The sequence below is a fragment of the Podarcis liolepis genome (genome assembly GCF_965112155.1).
Source record: "Podarcis liolepis genome assembly, chromosome: 2".
Lineage (NCBI taxonomy): Eukaryota > Metazoa > Chordata > Lepidosauria > Squamata > Lacertidae > Podarcis > Podarcis liolepis.
In genome coordinates, this window is record NC_139555.1 from 118,947,009 (window position 1) to 118,972,615 (window position 25,607).

A 25,607-nucleotide genomic window follows, 5' to 3' on the forward strand; every position below is an offset into this window, starting at 1 on the left:
CCTCCTTTCTCTCAGATTCCTCCTTTCCACAATGCCCATAGACCCCAGTTTTGGGGGCACAGCCTACTTTCTTTAGCCTATCCTAGCCCCCTGATCAGTTTCATGAGAACCACCACTTCATTTCTCCTTCCACCATATAGAGTCCCTCCAAACCCAAGAGCTTTGTGGCTTCTTCAGCGTCTCCTCTCTAATAGGGCCTTTCGTTCTTGCTTTTTAATGATGATAATTTTATTATTTATACCCCGCCCATCAGGCCGGGCCTCCCCAGCCTATGGCCCTCTGATCTTTCCCTCAAGTCCTCCTTCTGGTTCCTGATTCTCAATCTGTTTCCTAATCTGGAGCCTCCCCTCAGCTAAACTGCCTGTGCTCCCTTGCTCCTTAATTTTTTTACACAGCGAGAACCGTTCCCCCTCTTTCGGCGCTCATGTGAGATTCTTTTTTTAAAAAATCCCAGCCAAACTGATAGCTTGCCCTTCCCTCACAGGGTCTGGACAGACAGCAAATCTTGAGACAACTTCATTCCCTTACTAGTCAGAACTCAGAATGCTCATGAACCAGCTCAGCCAATCAGTGCCAGAGGCTGCCCTGATGTAAGAGCAATGCAGTATGAACAGCCCTATTATTCTGGCCCCTCTGCAGAGTCTCTTTTTGTATTGTGAAGAGGATGTTTTCCCGATCCAATGGGAATGAGCAACTTGGCTGCAAAGCAGGTGCCTCATGGCCGAGTGTGAGTGGAAATCCTTGTGCTCTTGGGATAATAATAATAATAATAATAATAATAATAATAATAATAATTAATATATTATTTATACCCCGCCCATCTGGCTGGGCTTCCCCAGCCACTCTGGGCGGCTTCCAAAAAATAAATAAATTAAAATACGATCTGAATATAGTGGGATTTGAAAAGCAAAGAAAGCTACTTTGTTCAACAAATGGTTTCCTTTTGAGAATTAACACTGCTTTGTATACAGCTGCAATTTAACTTCTAAGCTGTGTCTCTATTGCTCTTTACAACTGGAAACCTAATAAAAATATAACAAGGAAAGAACAGTACATGTATTTGGAAACAAGGACTAACACAAAATGCTAATGGCAAAGTCACACAACCTCACCTTCATACTATGCACGGTCTAATCGTGTGCATGTTTACTCTGAAGGAGGACACTCAAATATGTCCAATGGGGTTTTGGAAGAGAGAAGAAATTAGTTCAAACCACACTTTTTAAGTGATCTGACCTAATTCATCACTCCGGGACTTAAATGCATACCAGAGCACAGCTATGGATGCCTCTGATTTTTAAAAATGATGTTTTTGTTTGTTTGTTTGTTTGTTTTGAAGGGTACAAAATGCATATTTTAGGGGGAACAGATATTGGAAAGCATACCAGGAAAAAATAAGATTTTTAGAGGGAGTCGGTGCCTAAAATGCATACAGTTTAAAATGTGAATTTTTCCATGATTAAAAAAAAAATCCACAAAAGACAAGAGCTATTAATGAGTGTGTTCGAAACTTGACATGGATCCATCCGTCCATTACTCTCCAGTAAATGTGGATAAGATGCCCACATTGGAGGCCCTTTGAAATCCATTGGCTTACAGACACACACACACACACGCTTGTATTGGACGGGGCATTGTTGGGCTGTGTGTGCGCAAAGCACAAAGTCTCTTGCTACCACATGCAAGAGAGAAAAGAAACAAGAAGACTTCCCTCAATTAATTGGGGGGGGGGGAGGCACCTACATCAGCCGTTCACAGTGCTTGCTCACAGAGAGAGAGAAATTCTTTGCACCTGTTCAGAGCAGGAAGGAGGGCAAGTGTTTGTCCTAGCATCCAATGAAATATGGACATGTCTGAAGTGGGCATGTTCAATGTAGGAGAGGCTGAGACAGTACAAACAGCAACTGAGCAGGAAGAACAAATAGTCTCTCCTACATTGCGGATTTTTGAGGGGATATTTGGTGGGACCTTTCACAGGCGCCATAGAGTTAAAAGGTAAAGGACCCCTGGGCGGTTAAGTCCAGTCAAAGGTGACTGTGGGGTTGCGGCGCTCATCTTGCTTTCAGGCTGAGGAGCTGGCGTTAGTCCACAGGCAGCTTTCCGGGTCATGTGGCCAGCAGGACTAAACCACTTCTGGTGCAAAGGGACACCGTGACGGAAACCAGAGCGCACGGAAACACCGCTTACCTTCCCGCTACAGCAGTACCTATTTATCTACTTGCACTGGTGTGCTTTTCGAACTCGATTGGCAGGAGCTGGGACCGAGCAACGGGAGCTCACTCCATTGCAGGGATTCGAACTGCCAACCTTCTGATCGGCAAGCCCAAGAGGCTCAGTGGTTCTGGTGGACACACGGGCACCCATGGACACCATGTTGGCAAACCTTGCCCTAGGCAGTTGACATGAATAAATAATAATAATAATAATAATAATAATAATAATAATAATAATTTTATTATTTATACCCCACACAACTGGCTGAGTTCCCTAGCCACTCTGGACAGCTTACAGCATATCTAAAAACATAATAAAAACATTGATCCATTAAAAACCTCCCGATACAGGGTTGCCTTCAGATGTCTTCTAAAAGTTGTGTAATTTTTTTATCTCCTTTTTTATCTCTGAAGGGAGGGCGTTCCACGGGGAGGGCGCTGCTACCAAGATGGCCCTCTACACAACTATCCAGGTCATTACAAACTAATTAATGGAAACATGCAGTTAAAAACCATCCAACTAACTGAGTAATTATAAAACCACAAATAAGTCACGAGCATTAAAGAGGGAGTCCTGCAAAGGAGCAACCATGGAAGAGACCCAGCTGTTCAGCTCTCCAAAACCAAAAGATGGTAGGAGCAGAACCTCATCTGCTACTCTAAGAGTATGGGGAAGTTAATATGGAGGCTTCACCTCCTGTGTGAATTCTCTGATGTCGAATAAGATTTGTGCTCTGGCTGAAGCTCTTTCCACACGCTAAGCATTTATACGGCTTCTGCCCCGTGTGAATCCTTTGATGTTTAACAAGGCCTGATTGGTCGCAAAAGGTCTTGCTGCAGTCCGAGCATTTATATGGTCTCTCTCCTGTGTGGATTCTCTGATGTGACGTAAGGTGCGTACTCTGACTGAAGCTTTTCCCGCACTCCAAGCATTTATACGGCCTCTCCCCTGTGTGAATTGTCTTGTGGTTAATAAGGCCGGACTGATTACAAAACCCCTTCCCACAGTCGGAACACTTGTACGGTTTCTCCCCGGTATGGATTCTCTGATGTGATGTAAGGCTCGTACTATGGCGGAAGCTCTTTTCACACTCGGCGCATTTGTACGGTTTCTCGCCTGTGTGAATTCTCTGGTGTTGAATAAGGCTAGTGCTCTGGTTAAAGCTCTTGCTGCAGTGCGAGCAACTATATGGCCTCTCCCCTGTGTGGATTCGTTGATGTGACGTGAGGTGCGTGCTCTGACTGAAGCTCTTTCCACATTCCAAGCATTTATACGGCTTCACCCCCGAGTGGAGCATCTGATATTCTGTGACGCTTCTGTGCTGGCTGAAGCTCTTCCCAAACTTTAAGCTTTTGTTGGTTTTCTCCCCTGTGTGGATTCTCCAATGTGCACTGAGGCACTTGCTCTTCCTCTTCTCTGCTTCTTGAACTACAATTTCATGGAAGTCTCTATCCTGGCAAGGAATGGCTTTATCTCTGCCCTTCTCCACGTGGATTCCCTCTGGCCTCTTCGATCCATCTTGATTCCAGAAGTTCTCTTTCAATGCCTCCTGCTGGCCTGCTTCTGAGGAGGTCTTGCAAGGTTCACCTTCATCTTCGCTCTCCCATACACCACCATCTGAAATGAAGAAAGAAACCTGATAAAAGCCATGAATGAATCATTCAAAACCAGGAATCAATCAATCAATCAATCAATCAATCAATCAATCACAGACCTCCTTAATAATATTCATAGAACAGGAACATTCTTTTTTTATTTTTTTAATTTTTTTTTCTAGGGCCATGCTAATCTTCTCTGTATCGTTCCAATTTTAGTATATGTGCTGCCGAAGTGAGCACAGAACAGGAACGTTCTTTCATATGGGGTGGACTCGTAAAAGGTTAAAAGAATATTGGGAAATGATACATAATGAATTGAAAAAAAAATGTTTAAAAGTACTTTCTCCAAAAACCCCAGAGTCCTTTCTATTCAGGATAATTCAGATGGAAATTCCCAGGTGTCAAAAAAGTGGTATATTTATGTATGCCACTACTGCGGCCTGTGTTTTGTTAGCCCCAAAATGGAAAACGAGCGAGGTCCCAACCAAAGAAGATTGGCAACTTAAGTTGACCGAATATGCACAACTTGCAGACTTAACATATAGAATAAGAGAATAAGTTTTGATGGATGCAATAATGGAATACTGAATGGCATAGTTTTTGTAAAATATCTTAAGGATGTAAAAATGAGTACTTTAAATCGTAAAACAGAAATTTAATATTATATATTGGAAGGGGTCCCTAGGGGTCATCTAGTCCAACCCCCTGCAATGCAGGGATCTCAACTAAAGAATCCACTTTGAATGTGGCCTAGGTTCTATTCAGAGTGGACACATTGAAACGAATGAGTTCACTTGGGCCGCAGAGCAGCGGAGGATCGCATTCCACAACATCTCCACCAGGATGCCACTTTAAACAGCCACAGCTTCCCCCAAAGGATTCTGGGAGCTGTAGTCAGTTAAGGGTGCTGAGAATTGTGAGGCAAGCCTTTCTTCCCCTCAGAGAGTTACAATTCCCAGAGTTCCTTTTTCGTGTGTGTATATAATTTTATTAAGTTTTCTGTTTTACAATTAAAAATACTCATTTTACATCCTTAAGATTTCCCTTCTTCTCTTTCCATGGTTCATTTTACATATCATAAATCCCTGCATATTTTACAAAAACTATACCATTCAGTATTCCATTATTGCCTCCATCAAAACTTGTCTACACTGTTGAATTTATCTTAATGCTGCCAGCGTTTTCAGCTGTACACAGTTATTTCCCATATATTCAATCAACGTTTTCCAATCTTCTCTAAACATATGTTCTTCTTGTTCTCTTATTCTATATTCAAAATAAAAAAAAATCCTTCCAGTAGCACCTTAAAGACCAACTAAGTTAGTTCTTGGTATGAGCTTTCGTGTGCATGCACACTTCTTCAGATACACTGAAACAGAAGTTGCCAGATCCTTCTATATAGTGAGAAGGTGGGGAGGGGTATTACTCAGAAGGGTGGTGGGAATGGGAGATTGGCAGATAGCTGAGATGAGCCTGTTGACGATTCTATATGTTAAGTCTGCGAGTTGTGCATATTCTGTTGACTTAAGCCGCCATTCTTCTTTAGTTGGGACCTCACTCGTTTTTCATTTCTGGGCTAACCAAGCACGGGCCGCAGTTGTTGCATACATAAATAACCTTTCTTGACACCCGGGAATTTCAATCTGAAAATTCCCAGAGTTCCTTGTGAAGAGGTAGGTGGTCAAACCACTCTGGGAATTGGAAGAGAGGCTTTCTAACAACTGTCTCTTAGCAAACTGCAGCTCCAATGATGTATGGGGGGAACTCATGAATTTAAAATGAAAGGTTACTGCTTGAAATTTATAATGCAGAGAGGTCCATAGGCTCTGGAGATAGAAAAGCGGAGAGTAGCTTATGGAGGTCAGCCCAGCAGGGAATGTCAAACTATCCAAGGCACACATGGAAAACCCTCCTCTCCTTACCGAGCAGGTCCTCCTCGTCCTCTTCCTGCTTGGCTGCTGCATGTGGCTGCTTCTCCCTGGCCTCAGGTGGCCTCTGGCCAGACATGGAGGAACCTGCAGCTGCCGCCACCACCTCCTCCTTCTCCTCAAAGACCACCTGCAACAAGCAGAGCATCTCTATTGCATTAGTATACCTGAAGGAGCGTCTCCACCCCCATCGTTCTGCCTGGATACTGAGGTCCAGCGCCGAGGGCCTTCTGGAGGTTCCCTCCCTGCGAGAAGCCAAGTTACAGGGAACCAGGCAGAGGGCCTTCTCTGTAGTTGCACCTGCCCTGTGGAACACCCTCCCATCAGATTTCAAAGAGAAAACAACTACCAGACTTTTAGAAGACATCTTAAGGCAGCCCTGTTTAGGGAAGCTTTTATAATAGATTATTGAATTTTAATATTTTGTTGGAAGCCACCCAGAGTGGCTGGGGAAACCCAGCCAGATGGGCGGGGTATAAATAAATTTTTTATTATTATTATTATTATTATTATTATTATTAGAAGTAGCAGAAGCAAAAGGTTTGCTTGCGTCCTCCAACCTGCCCTTAGCGACCTCATTGCCATGAAAAGGGGAGGAATCGGGACTCGGTTTCATTAAGGCATGTTTAGGCGCAAGACAGACCGGGCAACAAAATGTCGCCGCTCAGGAGCGCTCTTGTTCAGGATGCCAGCCAGGCCCTTTTCCAGCCATACCATTCCATCCCGTCCCCACGTTCTCTGCCCTACTGCCAGTCAGCATTCTGCGCCCACTGAGCAGGCTCAGTCTTCTTGGGACTGGTTTCCCCCACTTCTGTACTACTGCAAAACTAGAGGTTCCTCTGCGGCCCACCTGCCCATCGTAGAATCATAGAACGTTAGAGCTGGAAGGGACACCAAGGGTCATCTAGTCCAACCCCTTGCAATACAGGAATCCTGCCCGCAGCCATCCTTGGGTGGGCTCGAACCACCAACCTTCTGTTCAATAGTCAGATACACTGACCAAACCTTATGAGGAACAGTTGAAGGAGAAGGGTATGCTTAGCCTGGAAAAGAGGAGGCCGAGAGGAGACATGAGAGCTATCTTCAAATACTGTCATACCTCAGGTTACAGACGCTTCAGGTTGCGCGTTTCCGGGTTACGGACGCGCCGAAACCCAGAAGTACCGGAACGGGTTACTTCCGGGTTTCGGCGCTCGCACATGTGCAGAAGCGCTAAATCACGCTTTGTGCATGCGCAGAAGCGCCAAAGTGCAACCCGTGTGTGCGCAGACGTGGCGTTGCGGGTTGCGAATGCTGCCTCCCGCATGGAGGTGTTAGAATTCCTGCTCCATGATTGCAGTCATGGGATTGTTGTCTTTCACATTGACTCCACAGAGTGGGATGTGATGGAGGCAGGATGTTTCTGTTACTGTGTTTCCTGAAGTGGGACTATTGTCCTTTGTTCTTTCTCTCTTTGCTGCCTGATGCTAGAGAGAGGGAACCATGTTGCAGTGCTCCGTGTGTGTGTTTATATGTAAATAAAGTAGATTAGCCAAAATGCTGAGCTGCTGAGGTCTGTCATGCAATGATGCAAAGACTCTGCGGATCCCTAAGTGTGTTGTGTCAGTTGGCATCGGTCGCTGTGATGTTCGGGCTGAAGAAAACTTTGAAGCTCCCGAACGATTGATCAGGAGGGAGAGAACATGCTAGTCGGGCATGTGTCTCTGCCAGAGTCCTGCTCGAGTGTAGGCTGAACTCCTGACAGGATCAAGTTTGCAACCTGAGTGTCTACTGTATCTCAAGGGCTGTCACATGGAAGAGGGAGCATGCTTGTCTTCTGCTCTGGAAGGCAGGACTCGAACCCATGGCTTCAAGCTCCAAGAAAGGAGATTTCGACTAAACATTAGGAAGAGCTTTCTGACAGCAATAGCAGTTTGGACAGTGGAACGGTCTCCCTCGGGAGATTGTGGACTCTCCTTCCTTGGAGGTTTTTAAGCAGAGGCTGGAGGGAGGGCCATCTGTCCTGGATGCTTAAGCTGAGATTCCTGCATTGCAGGGGGTTGGACTAGATGACCGTTGGGGGTCCCCTTCCAACTCTACAATTCTATATGATTTCCTGATACCTTCCTTCTTCTGTGTGGAGGGTAACTACGTAAGGTTTTTCCTGAGTAAGGGCTGGCAGTCGGGTTGGCTGCTAGCATGTAGGACTGTAAGGGGATTCCTTCTGTGGCCAGCTCTGTTGCTGAGTCGCAGAACCCAGCCATGCAACTCGGAACTGGACAGCATGAAGCCCTAAGGGGAGCCTGGATCAGGCCAAAGGCCTGCCTAGTCCAGTGTTTCCCAACCTTTTTTGGGCAAAGGCACACTTGTTTCATGAAAAAAATCTCGAGGCACACCACCACGCCAGATGGGGAAAGGTCACTTTTTACTTATGTAAAAAAAATTAAAAAAATAGTAACAGCATAGAAGGTAATGGTTAGGCTAGCATCCCTCTTCCAAATATGCTAGGTTTTTATTTGCAGGGACTGTTCTACATGGGAAAGCATTCAGCACTGTCATTCTCCCGTCTGCCATCTGAATTGGTACTATTCTGGGTCAACTTACTCTGCTGCATGTGTAGATGAAAATGGCACCAAGTGTGGGGGAGGGGGCAGAACAGGTTTCAGATACAGGATATTAAGCATACACGTACTTCAGATTGAACTGGTTGCTTGCTTTGCAAGTTTTCATTTCCCAAATGACTGCCTTGGCAAGCGCAATACCTACCAGGCTCAACGCCAGTCTCGCGCTGCCGCTTCCCGCGCTCTCAAGGACCCGGTAGGAGGAAGGCGTGAAGGGAATCCCGAAGGCGCAAAAACCTCGCGCATGCGCAGGCCTTCCGCCTGTGACAGCCCAGTAGGCAGGCCGAAGCGAGCGGCGATGGGATGTGGGAGGGAGCTCGCTCGCCGCCCCACGTGTGCCTATGTGGGGCACGTTACAGCCCCGTGATGTCAGCGCCACGCAGGCAGCCAGGCAGGCAGACGGCGAGAGCCCCGCGCTGGGCAGCCTCTCCTCGCCGCCGCCGCCGCCCCGCCTCTCACCGCCCGACTCGCCCGCCTCCCTCCCACGGCACACCAGGCAACGTCTCGCGGCACACTAGTGTGCCGCGGAACACCGGTTGGGAAACACTGGCCTAGTCGAACATCCTGTTCTCACAGTGGCCAAGGAGACGCCTCAATGGGAAGCCCACAAGCCGGACAAGGCCAGGCCACCGATACTGACACTAACCACAGCCAAGTGGTCCCACCTGGCTTTCCAGATTGACCCGAGTCTCCCGCTGCCTCAATAGGAAACTTTCTGCCAGGGCCACCGCCTGGGAGCAGGTCTCCGGGCCACGATCCCTGACCCAGCTCTGGATCTCCGCTGGCAGGATGGCCAGGAACTGCTCCAGGATCAACAGCTCCAGGATCTGCTCCTTGGAGTGCCTCTCCACTTTCAGCCACCCCTGGCAGAGCTCCTGGAGATGGCTGTAGGCGCCGCTGGGCCCCTCGTCCACCTGGTAGCAGAAGTGCCTGAAGTGTTGGCGCAGCTTCTCCCTCCTCAAGGCGTCCCCTCTCAAGATGGCTGCCTTCACTTTCCCATAATCCTCTCTGTCTCCGGCATCCAGCCTCTCAAAGGCCCACTCGGCTTCTCCCCTGAGGGCCGGCAGGAGTCGGGCCACCCACTCCACCTTGGGCCACCGGCAGGCTTGGGCCACTTGCTCGAAGGAGGCGAAGAAGGCCTTGGCGTCGTCCCAGGGGGTGGGCTCCTCCGGCAACTGGGGGGCTCCCCATTCTGAGTGAGGGGACTCCACTGTCCTCAAAAACTCCTGCCACTGGGCTTCCCAGCAATGGGCCAAGCCCTCTTCCGATTCCTCCTTCACGCGATGTGGGGTCCCCCTTTCAAGGAACCCCTCGGCGTTCCCCGAATGCCTTGCTCTGGGGAGTTCACCCTGTGCCTCCAAATACATCCTGGGTTTGCGGCCACCTGCATTCAAGATGGCGTGAGCGGCTTTCCCTGTTCCTTCTGGTTCCTCTCTTTCTCCCCGGGCTGCAATATATTCCTCCTCCATCTTCATCCCTGGGTAAAGGTGCGCTGTGGAGAATTCCAGAAGAAACGACAGTGAGCAGGGGCCTGAAAAGCAGAGACAAAGAAATTGACAGAGGTGAGCAGTCAGCCTCTTGTAGGGCTGGAATAAATGATCTCTTCCCATTTTTCTTTTCTTTCTTTCTGAGAAATCTGACTATAGGAGAAGATCGTGGTCAGCTGCAGGAGATAATGGGGCTCCTGCGCCTTTGTGTAGAAGCTGCAAGCTGCCATGCTTCGTTACTGTTACTGCATTTATGCTGCCTGGAAGTGGATGGGAGATGCCAGAAAGAAAGAAAGAAAGAAAGAAAGAAAGAAAGAAAGAAAGAAAGAGAGAGGCTGGCTGAGGAAAGGCTGTAATTCAGTGGTAGAGATCTGCCTTGCACTCAGAAGGTCCCCATAGCAGTGATTCTCAAACTTTTTTTCTCTGGGACACACTTTGAGAATAAAAATTTGCTCACGCCACACCAGGATTATTATTTTTTTAATTGATGGAACAAAAAGAAACAACTCTTAGCAGTGCTTGATTTAAAACATGTAACACAACTACTTTATAGCATGATCGTGGGACGTACGGAAAGTATAAAACAATGCAGCTACGTAAGAACATCAGTCATTCCCAGAATATAATTCTAAACGAGCCTTTTACATACGCACCTAAGTACGTAGCTTGCTTTTGCCGATAATCTCATTTACATTGGTCCGATTTGAGGCAAACAAACTCTCATCAGCACAAATGAAATGTTCAAATGTTTCTTTGATCGTCCTCAGATCTTCCCACCTGACTTGCCATCCTTTCCTGTCACGGCTTTGAGAACCTACTTCATGGTATCTCCAGGTAGGGCTGGAGAAAAGACCGAAACCCCCGGAAAGCCACTGCCAGCCAGTGTAAACAATACTGGGCAAACAAGACTCTTAATCTCAGGGTTATGGGTTCGAGCCCCAACATTGGGCAACAGATCCCTCCATTGCAGGGGGTTGGAAGACCCTTGTGGCCCCTTCTGACTTTACGATTCTATGAACTGGGCTGACTCGATATAATAACAATAATTTTATTACGTATACGCCACCCATCTGATTTGGCTTGCCCCAGCCACTCTGGGCGGCTCCCGGCAAAATATGAAAAACACAATCAAATGTTAAAAGCTTCCCTTATACAGGACTGTCTTTCCTATATAGCGTAGCCCATGGGTAGGTAGGGACGCAGGTGGAGCTGTGGGCTAAACCACAAAGCCTAGGACTTGCCGATCAGAAGGTCGGCGGTTTGAATCCCCGCGATGGGGGTGAGCTCCCGTTGCTCGGTCCCTGCTCCTGCCAACCTAGCAGTTCAAAAGCTCATCAAAGTGCAAGTAGATAAATAGGTACCACTCAGGCGGGAAGGTAAACGGTGTTTCCGTGTGCTGCTCTGGTTCACCAGAAGCGGCTTTGTCATGCTGGCCACATGACCTGGAAGCTGTACGCCGGCTCCCTCGGCCAGTAAAGCAAGATGAGTGCCGCAACCCCAGAGTCAGCCATGACTGGATCTAATGGTCAGGGGTCCCTTTACCTTTACCTTTATGGGTAGGCAAACTAAGGCCTGGGGGCTGGAGCTGGCACAATCGCCTTCTCAATCCGGCCCACGGTTCTGTCCGGGAATCAGCATGTTTTTACATGAGTAGAACGTGCCCTTTTATTTAAAATGCATCTCTGGGTTATTTGTGGGGCATAGGAATCCATTCATTCCCCACCCCAATATAGTCCGGTCCCCCACAAGGTCTGAGGGACAGTGGACCGGCCCCCTGCTGAAAAAGTTTGCTGACCCCTGGTGGCGTAGCCCCCCAACATTTCTCCAATGAAAATAAAAAAGCGGGACATTGTGGGATCAAATCAGAAACTGGGACGGCTTCTCTAAATCCAGGACTGTCCCTGGAAAATGGGGACACTTGGAGGGTCTGATAGAGGCAGCAGCTTCCTATGGCTGAACTGGGGGGGGGAGGCACTGCTCCCCATTATCCCCAACTGAACCAGCCCCAATCCTGCATTTGTGCAAAGCTCTTGCTAGATCTGGAAGGGGCTGAGTGGGAATAATGATAATGATGATGATGATAGGTTTGTCATTGCTCAATTCTAATAATGATGATAATAATAATAATAATAATAATAATAATAATAATAATAATAATAATAATAATAATAATAATTTATTATTATTTACACCCCAGCCACACTGGGCGGCTTCCAACAGAATAATCCTGTGTGTCGTGGGGGGATCTGAAGGAGTTTCTCTGCCCCCCCTCATTTTCTACCCCTCCTGCTGCTTTGCCCCCCTTCCCTTCCAGATGACCCCCAATGCTCCCTTCCCAGTCCTTTTCCTGCTCCCCCCCCCCGCCAGCTCCCTTTAGCTATTCACCTCCTTTCTGGGCCTTTCTGCTGCTTCTGCCTCTTTCTCCAGTCTTCCTGCAGATGCAAAGCAATGCAATGCAGCCCACTCCCCCTTTCCCCCACTACATACAGGAAAAAGGGCAATTTGCTAATCCCTTTCCATCCCTCTCTCCTGTCCTCTCTAGGAAGTAGGAGGGGGAAACTCCTTCAGCTTAACCCTTTCGGGGCATCGCTGTCTTTTTTTTAAAAAAAAAGCAAACCAAAACTAGGACATCTCCGATTTGGATTATTAAAAATGTCAAAAGTCCCTGGTGTGAATAAAAAAACCCTGGTGCTTTTAGGGACATGAGGGGGAGTGCACCTGGTTGTTTATAGAATCATAGATTTATAGATTTGTAGAACTGGAAAGAATTGCTGTTAGCTGCCCTGAGCCCAGCTCCGGCTGGGAAAGGCGGGATATACAATTTATTATTATTATTATTATTATTATTATTATTATTATTATTATTATTATTATTATTATTATTATACCTAAGGGCCATCTTTCCGCAGGACCTGCAAGACAGAGCTGTTCCACCTGCCCTTTGGTTGGGACTCACTCTGACCCTTATGTTTCCTTCCCCTCGTGGTTTTGATCTATGGGCTACTTTTAAAATGAGGCTGCATTTTAAATTGCATTTTAACCTGTATTTTAAATTGGTGTTTTTTCCCCTATTGGCTCTGGCCAGGGTGTAAATGAAATTATTATTATTATTACTAATATTATTACTATTATTATCTAGTCCAACCCACTTCAATGCAGGAATGCTTCTTAACGTGTGAGGTGCCTGTCTTTAGGAACCCACCTCATCTTTATGATTGTAAAATTCCTTAACATCATTTTTTCGTTTTTTAAATACTTTGCTTTAATGTTGTGAGTTGCCCTGGGGCCTGTAGGTAATTAACAAACAAGCAAGCAAAGAAACAAGCAAGCAAGCAAGGAAATAACATATAGTACATAAATTCGATTAAAAAAAAATTAAAATAGTTTTACTTGTTTTTGGTGTTTTTTATTTTTAAAAACAAAAACAAAAAATTGTGTTATTTAACTTTTTTAATACATGTATATATTGTGTGGTGTTAGTTATGTTCTGCCTGCACTGGAGCAACACCTCCACTGAAAGAAAGAACAAGAAAACTGGGATTTTTTTACGTTTTGGAAAGTGATGGGGGTAAATGTGGGGCAATGTGAGGCAGTCTCATAAATACGAGGGCCCTAAGCCACAAAGGGCTTTAAAGATAATGTAGAATTAGCTGATCCAAGGGCTCTAATTGGAGTAGGCTCTCTCCCTTTTATATCATCGTTGTTGGCATCCGTCCGTCTCAATAGACAATGGAGTGTGCCTCCCAGGGTGAAGTCAAACCACTGTGTTAGCAGCACAGATGTGACCTCCATCGGGCACAAGCCTGGGCAGTGTGTCTGGAGGTCCTGGGCTGCCCAGATGTCAAGACCTCCCTCTTGGCCTCATTGATGTGGTCTAAAGGAAAGCAGAGCAAGATGTTTGGCGCCTGTGTATGGTTTACTCCTTAGCCTTTTCTTCTCCTGAAGATAACCCACAAGGCAGCGGAGAATTAGGAGCAGAGTTTTTCTTCTCCTAGATGGACTATTTTCCCAGATGGATGAGGCCCAGATGAATACAGTGGTACCTCGGGTTAAGAACTTAATTCGTTCTGGAGGTCCGTTCTTAACCTGAAGCTGTTCTTAACCTGAAGCACCACTTTAGCTAATGGGGCTTCCCGCTGCCGCACAATTTCTGTTCTCATCCTGAAGCAAGGTTCTTAACCCAAGGTACTACTTCTGGGTTAGCGGACTCTGTAAACCTGAAGTGCCTATAACCTGAAGTGTCTGTAACCCAAAGTACCACTGTAATAATTATTTTAGGCTATGTCTCTCAAAAGTATTGTTCCTGCCTTGTTTAATTTATCCTGCCATTTTCCTTCCACACTCATCTCATACTTTGGCGCCATTCCTACTCTGCGGTTAAAGCACCGTGATGCCACTTTTAACAGCCATGGCTTCCCCGCAAAGAATTCTAAGATCTGTCATCTGCTGAGAGTTGTGCTATAATTCCCAGAATGGTTTAACAACCAACCCTCTCTTTTCAGGGAACATTGGGAACTGTAGCTCTGTGAGGGGAACGGTGTTCTCCAGGCAGCTCTCAGAACCCATAACGAACTACAGCTCCCATGATTCCTTGGGGGAAGGCATGGTGATGGAAGTTGCACCAGGGCACCAGGGCGGGAAAGTTGCTGTCCGAGGTTCCCTGCCCCAGATCTTGCGGCAGAGCCAGCCTGCACACCTGATAATGGAGTCGAGTTAAGGAATGCAAACCTTTCTGAAGCTGCCCTGAACGTGAACAATTTGTGAATGGGATAGAACCACAAGTTCTTTCGGCAACTCGGATTAGGGTTGCCATCCGGTGGGAGAACCGGCAAAATGTGTGGGATTTCAAGGCTGATTGTCTAAAAAAACTGAAGAAGTTTCCTAAATATAAAAAGGCCAAGAACTTTAAGTTTCTTTTTCCAAAAAAAAAAAAGATCAGGAACTTTTGTGTCTTCTAGAAATATGGCAACCCTAACTTGGATACAATTTTAGTTTCAAGCAAACAGAAGAAAGAAGAGCACGGAAGCTTATTCAAAACCACCAACTTTTAATTCTCCCCCCTCCCCTCGTTAATGTAATATGGAATTGATAGTCAAATGGGAAAAGCAAGAGAGTCTGTGCCTTGGAATGAGCCATTTTTGAGGAGAGAGCCTGGGGTGGGAGAATCAGGAAGGGGTCATCTTCCTTCTCAGCGATGGTCTCTGCCAGGGACGGAGGTGGCTGTAGTCTGTTTCATGAGAGACAGAAGGAGGGGGGCACTTTGTTGGCCTCTCCCCACCTTTTCAGGAGACGAAGTCACTTGCCTCTTGAGACCCCTGATTTCAAGGACAATCACCTGGTCAACTGGGAAAGAGAAATCAATAACCGAGACGACAGCAAAGAAGAGGGTTAAGATAAAATCCGTTCTGCAAGACTATGGTACCACTTTAAACAGCCATGGCTTCCCCCAGCGGATTCTGGGAGAGACTCCTATTCCCCTCACAGATCTACAATTCCCCAAGTTCCCTGGAAAAATTAACAATACTTATTGGCTTATCTCTCATGACCGTTGTCAGGATGACTAGTTAAATCTCATTAAGCTTATTAAGTAGATTTTTTAAAGCTCTAAATTATAGCTCCAAATTACTGTCCTGCCTCACATGGATGTCGTCAAGCTGAGAAGCTTGGAATAGACTAGACTAGACTAGACTAAAATAAAATAAAATAAAATAATGTGTTACATCTTACTGGCCTCTCAGGGTTGATGTCTGCTATGTAATATTAAGAAGAAGAAGAGTTTGGATTTGATATCCCGCTTTATCACTCCCCTTCAGGAGTCTCAAAGCGGCTAACATTCTCCTTTCCCTTCCTGCCCCACAACAAACACTCTGTGAGGTGAGTGGGGCTGAGAGAAGTGTGACTAGCCCAAGGTCACCCAGCAGCTGCATGGGGAGGAGCGGGGAAGCGAACCCGGTTCACCAGATTACGAGTCCACCGCTCTTAACCACTACACCACATTGGCTCTCTTAAGCACATTAAGGAATTAAAAAAGGTCCAAATGATATGAATAACAATAATTACTGGCCTACCCCTCAGGGTTGTTGTCAGCCTTATCAGCTAAGCAGCATTAAGTGCTAAAAACAGACTAGACAATTGCGAGTGAACGCTGTTCCGTTATTCTTACATGGGCAACTCGAGTTCCCAGCGGTGCCCCTCCTGGTTCTGGCGCTTGGCTACTGGTTCATAGGACCTCACAGAAGGCTTGTTTTTCCTCGATTCCAGGTGTCCCCCTCATCCGTTAGCAGGAGGGGCCTTGTACCTCCATGTCGTCCTCGTCATCTTCCTCACATCTCTCCAGCTCACGCCTCCGGGCTCGGTAAGAAGCTGAAAGGGGGCAGAGGGAGAAGGCAGTTTCACTGCGGACCATGACCTCTCAAGGTCACCTCACTGGGATACACGGGGCTGGGCCCTTGCCACAACCACCATTATGAAGAGCCAAGCGGGGAACCACGAGAAAACGTTACCACCGGAATGGAGTGCTCTGGTTGTGGTGTTCAGCCAGCCACGCCCTCCTTCAGTACTCCATTCCGCCTCTTTGCCAACGGACACTCAACATTCTGTGCCCACTGGGCATGCTCAGTCACTATTAACGTACTGGTAGAATCAATGCTCAACATTACCCAGCAAATGGGCAAACTCAGCCTCGGCCCAGTATACCTGAAGCAGCGTCTCCACCCCCATTGTTCTGCTTGGACACTGAGGTCCAGCGCCGAGGGCCTTCTGGCGGTTCCCTCATTGCGAGGCTACAGGGAACCAGACAGAGGACCTTCTCGGTAGTGGCGCCCGCCCTGTGGAACGCCCTCCCATCAGATGTCAAAGAGATAAACAACTACCTGACATTTAGAAGATATCTGAAGGCAGCCCTGTTCAGGGAAGTTTTTAATGTGTGACATTTTAATGTATTTTTAATCTTTGTTTTCATTTTTAAATATCAAGGAAATAAACAACTCTCTGATTTTTAGAAGACATCCGAAGGCAGCCCTGTTTAGGGAAGTTGTTAATGTCTGATGTTTTAGCGTGCTTTTAATACTCTATTGGAAGCCGCCCAGAGTGGCTGGGGAAACCCAGCCAGATGGGCTGGGTATAAATAATAAGTTATTATTATATTATTACTCCCCTCCCCGCTGGCCTCCCAGAACCAGGAGAGGTATGAACAGTGCGGAGCAGAAACAGACCAGGCAATGAAGTCTCAGACTGCTTGGGAGAGGAGGGCAGCCATAGGAAGGTGGGGACCTTCGGCTCTCACAACTGCCTCATTGGGGCAAGATCTACCGGGATCTGTGTTGCTGTGCTCACTAGGCCTGGCCTCTGGAGCTGATTGTTTCTTTGAATAAAGAGTTAACGTCACTGACGCCTGCTGCTGGCACCCTCCCCTTCCACTTACCCGGCAGGTGACGGTCCTTGAAGGGGGGGCGTCCCGCCGCGTCCCACACTGCCCTCATCCGGTTGAAATACGGAGGGATGACTGCAGGCTTCTCCCTCCCTTCCGCGGCAGGCCGCCCGGCTGCAAAAAAGTCCGTCTTCAGCTGTTTCCACTTCGATCGGAGCTGGTCGATGTTCCTGATGAAGCCCTGAGCCTGGAGCTCGTCCCTGATCCTCTCCCAGTGTTGGTGCCCCCTCTGGGAGCTGCTGCTCATCAGGAGGGCCAGGGCGGGACTGGCTTTGATGCTGCTCAGCAAGGCCACAACTTCCTTCCCTTCCCACCGCTGGCCACGGATGCGGGAGGGAACCATCTTGTGGAGGACGGGGGGTTGGCCGGGTTGGCCGGGGGAGCCCATGTGCTGGGCGCCACCGAAATACAGGCGCTTGTAGGGTTTCTCCCCGGCATGGGTCCTTTGATGGACGAGGAGTTTTGCGCTGCAGAGGAAATACTTCCCGCAGACTTGGCATTTTACCGGCTTCACCCCCATCCGAGTTCTCGTCGGGAGGATGGTGTTCCGGCCGTAAGAACCATAGGCAGTCCGTTTCTGGTTGGTGTTGATTCCTACTGGGACTGCAGCCGGGGTTTCCGTGGGGGTCAGGCAACCCAACCCACCGACTTCCTCTGTCATCAGCGTTTCCTGACGGCCCTCTGCTCTTCCCTGGCGCCCTGAGGCATTTTCTTGTGTGCAACACTCGGAAAAACTCTCTTCCGTTTTCCACACCGATGTCCCGTGCGGACACTTGGCCTCAGAGTCTTCTTCCGTGTAGTCTTCCCCGTTGCAGATGGCGACCCAACCTTTGGCTGCTGGAGGAAAGAGGAGAGAATCCTAAATACACCCAGAGCTTTGAGAGAAACGAGACTTGGAAACAGAGGGGGAACGTGGTTATGTGATAGAGGGGAAAAAGCACGTTCCTTTCAAAGACCTTGGGTGCAACTTTAGGGCAGCCCTGTTTAGGGAAGCTTTTAATGTGTTATGCATTACTGTATTTTAATATTTTGTTGGAAGCCACCTGAGTAGCTGGGGAAGCCCAGCCAGACGGGCGGGAAATGAATGAATGAATGAATAAATAAATATTATGCAGTACAGTTGTACCTTGGTTGCCGAATGCCTTGGAACTCGTACTTTTTGGCTGCTGAACGATTGGAAACCAGAAGTGAGTGTTCCAGTTTTCGAACGATTTTCAGAAGCCAAATGTCTGGTGCGGATTCTAATCAGAAGCCACGCTTTGGTTTCTGAACGTTTTGGAAGTCGAACGGACTTCCGGAATGGATTCCGTTCGACTTCCAAGGTATGACTGTATATTTAACAAGGTGATCCCTTTCATTACAGGCCAGTCAGTCTGACTCTCTAGCCACTAATATGCTTACACTGATGATAATAATAATAATAATAATAATAATAATAATAATAATAATAATAATAATAATTGTAATAATTTTGGTTTTGGCATCTGGGAATCAATGGAGGAGTGGGCCTTTGGGGTTGAAGTCAAACTGTTGTAAGGTTGCAGTGCCTGCTGGGGCCGAAGAGACGGATACTACAGCGAATAAAAACAAAATTAAACAAATAAGAGAAACTCATGCACAAAAGGCTTTCTGCCCATACCCAGCAGGCCAGCTTCTCCATCGTCATCTTCCTGCTTGGTGTCGATGCAGAGAAGCCTCTGCTTGTTCAGGGACGGACCCCGGCCTTCTTTGGAGGAACTCCCAGCCACCTCTTCAAACGTCACCTGAAAGAACAGAGAGGAATCCGGTCAAGGCGGAACTGAGATCTGCTCTGAAGAAGATTTTGGTCTGAGCAAGTCCCTCAGTTCTCATCAGCAAATTCATATCCGAGATAAATCCATATAACTTAGGGATGGCGGGGGACCTGCAGTCCTCATCCCGTTGTTCTTGGACTGCAATTCCCATTGTTCCCTGAGCATTGGCCATGGGAGTTAGAGCTCAAAAGTATCTGGAGGGAACTGGAGGTGGACAGAGATCCTAGCTGTTAAAATTGGAAACCCCTCATAGACCTTTTGCGTGAAAATGAATTAATGACATTCGGATTTGAGGACTGAAGATAATGTTTGTTTATAGAAACTTGTGTTGTTAGGTGTTATATAGGAGTGGATGAAGAGAATATTGCTTATATACAGCAGACCATTGAAGAATTGGAAGTTCTTTGGTTTCTGGATAGCTCAGTTGGTTAGAGCAAAGTACTGATAATTCCAAGGTTGCAGATTTGATTCCCCATACAGGCATGTTGTACACTGAAAGAAAATTTTATGAGAATGAGGTACCGGTGGTATTTGAGTCTTACTAAGTTAGCAAAAATGTATAGGACATGTTCAAATATCTGCTGGAAATATAAAGAAAAAGAAGGTACCTTTTATCATATGTGATGGACGTGTAAGGTAGTAAAAGCATTCTGGGAGATGATATATAATGAAATGAAAAAAATGCTTAAAATAACTTTTGTTAAGGAACCAGAAGCCTTTTTATTAGGAATTACAGGTACCGACATACCAAAGGAGCAGAAAAGCTTCTTTATGTATGGAATAACAGCCGCCCGAATGCTACTAGCCCAGAGATGGAAAGACAAAGTCCCTACAAGAGAGGAATGGCAAACTAAGTTGATGGACTATGCTGAGATGGCAAAACTGACTGGAAAACTCAGAAACCAAGAGGATAAAAACTTTACAAAAGAATGGGAAAAATTCATAAGCTGCTTAGGAGACCATTGTAAGCAGATGGAAACAAGAGCAGGATTCTGAGTCCACTTGTAGTGTAAAAATTACTTTGGATAATATGGTATGATTGGAGTATGGATGAATATGCAGTTGTAGATGTTTAAAACGAGACCCCATGGAGGGGATGGGAGGAAATCCCAAGATTCGGAGAATCTCTTTATATAGATATGTTGTTGTTTTTTCTTTTTGTTTATCTGTATTTTTATTAGTAAACTGATTTTTAAAAAACGATTCCCCATATGGGACAGCTGCATATTTCTGCATTCCAGGAGGATTCTCAGGGTCCCTTCCAACTGTACACTTGATTCTTTGAACTTTATTTTTCTTTCTCTCTTTTAATACCTTTTCTGTCTCTTTCTCTTTACCTTTCTCTCTCTTTCCCACCCCCTCTTCTCTCTATGTTTTTATCTTATTTAGATAACGCTTTATCTTATTTAAACGCTTTTATATTATTTAAACGCTTTAGTTTGGATTTAAAAAATGAATTTCATAATAAGCTTTTATTTCTCTATATAAAGCTAAAGGGTAAAGGGACCCCTGACCATTAGATCCACTCGCGGACGACTCTGGGGTTGCAGCGCTCATCTCGCTTTACTGGCCGAGGGAGCCGGCGTACAGCTTCCGGGTCATGTGGCCACCATGACTAAGCCGCTTCTGGCGAACCAGAGCAGTGCATGGAAACGCCGTTTACCTTCCCGCCGGAGCGGTACCTATTTATCTACTTGCACTCTGACGTGCTTTCGAACTGCTAGGTTGGCAGGAGCTGGGACCAAGCAACGGGAGCTCACCCCGTCGCGGGGATCCGAACCGCCAACCTTCTGATCGGCAAGCCCAAGAGGCTCAGTGGTTTAACCCTAATAAACCCTAGTAAAGTTGATTATTTTAAGAAAAGAAGGAAAAGGTGGCCATATGGCCTCACCTGGCTTTCTTGGCTCTGGGCCACTTCCTGCCTCAGCAGGAAGTCCTCGGCCAGGGCCACCGCCTGGGAGCAGGTCTCTGGCCCACACTCCCTCACCCAGCTCTGGATGTGGGCTGGCAGGATGGTCAAGAGCTGCTCCAGGATCAGCAGCTCCAGGATCTGCTCCTTGGAGTGCCTTTCGAATTTCAGCCACTGGCAGCAGAGTTCCTGCAGCTGGACGTAGGCCCCTCTCGGCCCCTCGGCCTCCTGGTAGCAGAAGCGCCGGAAATGCTGGCGGATCTTCTCCCGGCTCATGGCGTCCCCTCGCAAGATGGCCGCCTTCACTTTCCCATAATCCTCTCTGTCTCGGGCCTGGAGCCTGCGGAAGGCCCACTCGGCTTCTCCACTGAGGGCCGGCAAGAGTCGGGCCACCCACTCCTCCTGGGGCCACCGGCAGGCTTGGGCCACCTGCTCGAAGGAGGCCAGGAAGCCCTTGGCGTCGTCCCATGGCGAGGACTTCTCTGCAAAGGCTGGGATGCCCCATTCCGGATGAGGAGACTCCACTGTCTTCAGGAACTCCTGCCACTGGACTTCCCAGAGCTCAAGGGAGCTCTCGTTTGGCTCTTGCTTGATCTGATCCCCCGGCATCCGTCTCAGGAATTCTCGGATGTTCCCAGCTTGGAGGACATGAGGGGCTTTCGCTGCTCCTGGAGATCCCGCCTCTCCTGGTGTTGGTCCTGTGGGGGTCTGATCCCCCCTTTTCATATTTGAGAGGGTTCACGGAGGAGCGAACAAAAACCGAGAGGAAAATTCCAGAATAAATTCCGGTGATCGGCTGAGGAAAAAGAGGGGGAAAGGTCATGAGAGAAAATGAGCACAAATAAAGGACTGACAACAAACTTGGAGGGGTAGCTAATGTCGCAGAAGACAGAATCAGAATTCACAATGAGCTTAACAGATTGGAGAACTGGGCCCGGAGCTAAGAAAATGAATTTCAATAAGGACAAATGTAAGGTTGTCCACTTAGGCAGGAAGAACTAGATGCACAAATACAGTCATACCTCATGTTACGTTCGCTTCAGGCTGAGCGTTTGCAGGTTGCGTTCCGCGGTGACCCGGAAGTACCGGAAAGGGTTACTTCTGGGTTTCGCCACTCGCGCATGCGCAGACGTGCAAAATGACGTCATGCACATGCGCAGAAGCCGCGAATTGCGACCCGCGCATGTGCAGACGCGGGCTGCTTTTGCTCATGTTGTGAACGGGCCTCCGTAACAGATCCCGTTTGCAACCAGAGGTACCACTGTATAGGATGAGGGGACACCTGGCTTACTAGCAGTACATGTGAAAAGGATCTAGGGGTCTTGGTTGACCAAAGCTGAACATGTGATGCAGCAGCAAAAAAAAATGCCCATGTTATTCTAAGCTGCCTTAACAGAAGTCTAGTGTTCAGGTCAAGGAAAGTCTTAGTCTCACTCTATTCCATAGCTGTCAACTTTTCCCTTTTCTTGCGAGGAATCCTATTTGGAATAAGGGGGTTTCCCTTAAAAAAAGGAAAACATTGACAGCTATGCTCTATTCTGCCTTGGTCAGACCACACCTGGAATACTGTGTCCAGTTCTGGGCACCACAATTTGCGAAGGACATTGACAAGCTGGAAGGTGTCCAGAGGAGGGTGACCAAGATGATCAAGGGTCTGGAAACTCAGCCTTATGAGGAATGGTTGAAGGAGCTGGGTATGTTGAGCCTGGAAAAGAGGAGACTGAGAGGAGATAGGACAGCCATCATCAAATATAGAATCATAGAATCATAGAATCATAGAGTTGGAAGAGACCACAAGGGCCATCGAGTCCAACCCCCTGCCAAGCAGGAAACACCATCAGAGCACTCCTGACATATGGTTGTCAAGCCTCTGCTTAAAGACCTCCAAAGTAGGAGACTCCACCACACTCCTTGGCAGCAAATTCCACTGTCAAACAGCTCTTACTGTCAGGAAGTTCTTCCTAATGTTTAGGTGGAATCTTCTTTCTTGTAGTTTGGATCCATTGCTCCGTGTCCGCTTCTCTGGAGCAGCAGAAAACAACCTTTCTCCCTCCTCTATGTGACATCCTTTTATATATTTGAACATGGCTATCATATCACCCCTTAACCTCCTCTTCTCCAGGCTAAACATGCCCAGCTCCCTTAGCCGTTCCTCATAAGGCATTGTTTCCAGGCCTTTGACCATTTTGGTTGCCCTCCTCTGGACACGTTCCAGTTTGTCAGTCTCCTTCTTGAATTGTGGTGCCCAGAACTGGATATCTCAAGGGCTGTCCCATGGAAGATGGAGCAAGCTTGTTTTCTCCTTCTGTGGACGGTAGGAACCGAACCAATGGCTTCAAGTTGCAAGAAAGAAGATTCCGACTAAACATCAGGAAAAAATTTCTGACTCTAACAGCTGTTTGACAGTGGAACAGACTCCAAAGGGAGGTTGTGGACTCTCCTTCCTTGGGAGAATTTTAAGCCGAGGTTGGAGGGCCAGCTGTCATGGATGCTTTCGCTGAGATTCCTGCATCACAGGGGGTTGGACTAGATGACCCCTAGGGACCCCTTCCAGCTGTACAGTTCTGTGATTCTATGCCCTGTATAAGGCAGCTTCTCTTGGAGAGAGACCACCTCCTTCCATCACACCCCAGTGATTTTGCTGTGTGCGTTGTGCGTTTCTATATCAGAAGGAGGCCTCTCCAGACAAGCAACTTTAGCAAGGATTTACGCTATTCACACACAGGAAAAGAGGGAACGGAATTAACGTTTGCAAAAGGTCTTCCCTCCCAAAAGAGGAGCAGAGTCCGACCCTCCTGAGGTCACCAGGCAGCTTTTGCAATCGGAGAGCCAGAGGAAAGTGGTGACGGGAGATCTTATAGAACCTCGATCTTGCAAATCCCTCCACCCACCGCCCAATACCTTTCCCAGGCTGGATCCTGCTCTCCTCTCTGGTTTTCTGCAGCAAAAGGAAATTCAAAAAGCCATCTCAGGACCATCCCAGGGAGCTGGGAGGACTCGCCTTCCTCATTGCCTCTCTAGGAAGCCAGTATCTCTTCGCTTTTAACCCTTTCGAGTTGGACTTTCCCCGCCACCAACCGGGAAAGTGAGAGGTGTAACCTGCCTGGTTTGGGCTCCAGAGGGAAATAAGGGATTTAAACAAGGAAAGCCGGAGGCGGAGGAGGGCAGATTTTCATTCCTTCATTCTTAGCACGGCAGCGGCTCATTAACTCATTAGCTGCCACCAGTCTGGCAACCTTTGTTCCTAGCGGGTCACGATTGGCAGAGATTCAACCGGTGAAGCTTCCCCACGTCCTCCTGAATCGAGGCTTCCAAAGGCAGAGGAACCCTGCCAAGGGGGAAGGTGGCAACCCGCCTGCCGCTTGTGCCCTTTTCTTGTTTAATGGGATCGTCTAATTACTTATTCCAGTTACGGCTGCTTATATTTTAATGAAATTGATGTATTGTGGATTTTGAGTATGCATGCTATGTTTTAGCAGGATAGCTTTCTTGTGTTGTTATAATTGTGGACGCTTACAAGCTAAGGTTTACAGTAGGGGGTTGCTTTATTGTATATTTAAATTATTGTGGATCTGGATGATTAACTGGGATTGTTTCATTCCGTGTTTTAATTAGGGATGCTTGTGGTTTAATGTTGCATAAATGTCTATATGCTTCTGGTTTAATGATGCATAAATGTTTATAGCTGTAAAAAGCATGGAAGCTCCTTTGGCATTATGAGGTATATATTGATTGATTGGCATCAGCCAATCTTGGAAAACAATGGAGAAGTGCATCTTTGAGGGTGAAGTTGAACTGTTGGAAGCTCGCAGCGCCTGCTGCGGCTGCAGAGACCAATGCAGGAGAGACATGTTTTGTTGCAGCCAGGGAAGGTGATGGCGTCCAGTTGTGCTGCTGCAGATGCAGCATGGTGTTTCTCTTCTCTGCACTCCTCCCAGTGGTCATTTCTCCTCTGGTCACCGCTGTGGATTTGCAGTGAAGTGCAGAGAAGGGAAGGGGGGAAATGAGGGAGCCTGTAGGGGTGAGAAACCCATTAAGCATGGGGCACACCTTTCCGTTTTCTCTGTCTCATTTCTGCAGTCTTAAATATAGTTATCCAAATTGCCGCTTCACAGTAAAAGAAAGGAGCTCCTGAAAATCTGTCAGCATTGTAGTGCAGATTTCTCCTAAGGCACATTTTTGCAAAGCATGCTTTCGCTAAGAATGACATCTTCTCCAGTAACAAGTCTGGATCGGTTGACCAGAGGACTATGTAACTTGGGATAAGGCATCTCCAGCCCCAGTACTTGCACCCCCTTTGCAATTACCTTTTGCCTCCCTTGCTCCAGTTGCCGAGGCACAATAGCTCAGCCTAGATTTCTGGACTTAAATTTGGCAATGGAGGTCTGGACGCTTCATCTGAAGCACTGCAGGTCTGTGCTTATGTGGTAACCACATTAAGACTGTTAAAATGGCAGAGTATCCTTCGGTCAAGATGGGTATCTAAGTGTAACACGCGCAGGACCGAACCCTGTGGTACCCTACTTCTCCCATTTCTCCAGGATGGCGAGGAACCATTAGTGAGTACTCTTTGGTTGCCTTCCCTGCTGTGCTCTGCGGCAAACCCCCTCTGTATACACCGTATTAACCACCACGGGTTATCTGATGGT

General features: G+C 47.3%; 1 protein-coding gene and 1 long non-coding RNA gene across 2 annotated transcripts; both read right to left on the reverse strand.

Annotated features, from left to right (window-relative positions):
• Positions 1-2,435: 2,435 nt before the first annotated feature.
• LOC310700941 (uncharacterized protein) lies at positions 2,436-24,929 on the reverse strand. The gene is made up of 7 exons (XM_083490898.1): positions 23,860-24,929; positions 20,941-21,754; positions 18,896-19,019; positions 17,251-18,093; positions 9,006-9,871; positions 5,735-5,870; positions 2,436-3,831 (listed from the first exon to the last, which is right to left on the reverse strand). Exons 2-7 carry the CDS (start codon positions 21,682-21,684, stop codon positions 2,873-2,875), a joined length of 3,672 nt encoding a protein of 1,223 aa, XP_083347024.1. The 5' UTR covers positions 21,685-21,754; positions 23,860-24,929; the 3' UTR covers positions 2,436-2,872.
• On the reverse strand, positions 14,855-16,324 carry LOC310702048. The gene is made up of 2 exons (XR_014523160.1): positions 15,991-16,324; positions 14,855-15,170 (listed from the first exon to the last, which is right to left on the reverse strand). It is a non-coding gene; the product is annotated as an uncharacterized lncRNA (long non-coding RNA).
• Positions 24,930-25,607: the final 678 nt, after the last annotated feature.

Coding starts and splice junctions, on each gene's coding strand:
- LOC310700941 (XM_083490898.1), bottom strand. CDS start 21,684: ATGAAAAGGGGGGATCAGACCCCCACAGGACCAACACCAGGAGAGGCG. Junction 19,020..20,940: donor CCCAGAGCCAAGAAAGCCAG/GTGAGGCCATAT, acceptor CTGTTCTTTCAG/GTGACGTTTGAAGAGGTGGC. Junction 18,094..18,895: donor TGGAGAAGCTGGCCTGCTGG/GTATGGGCAGAA, acceptor TCTTTCCTCCAG/CAGCCAAAGGTTGGGTCGCC.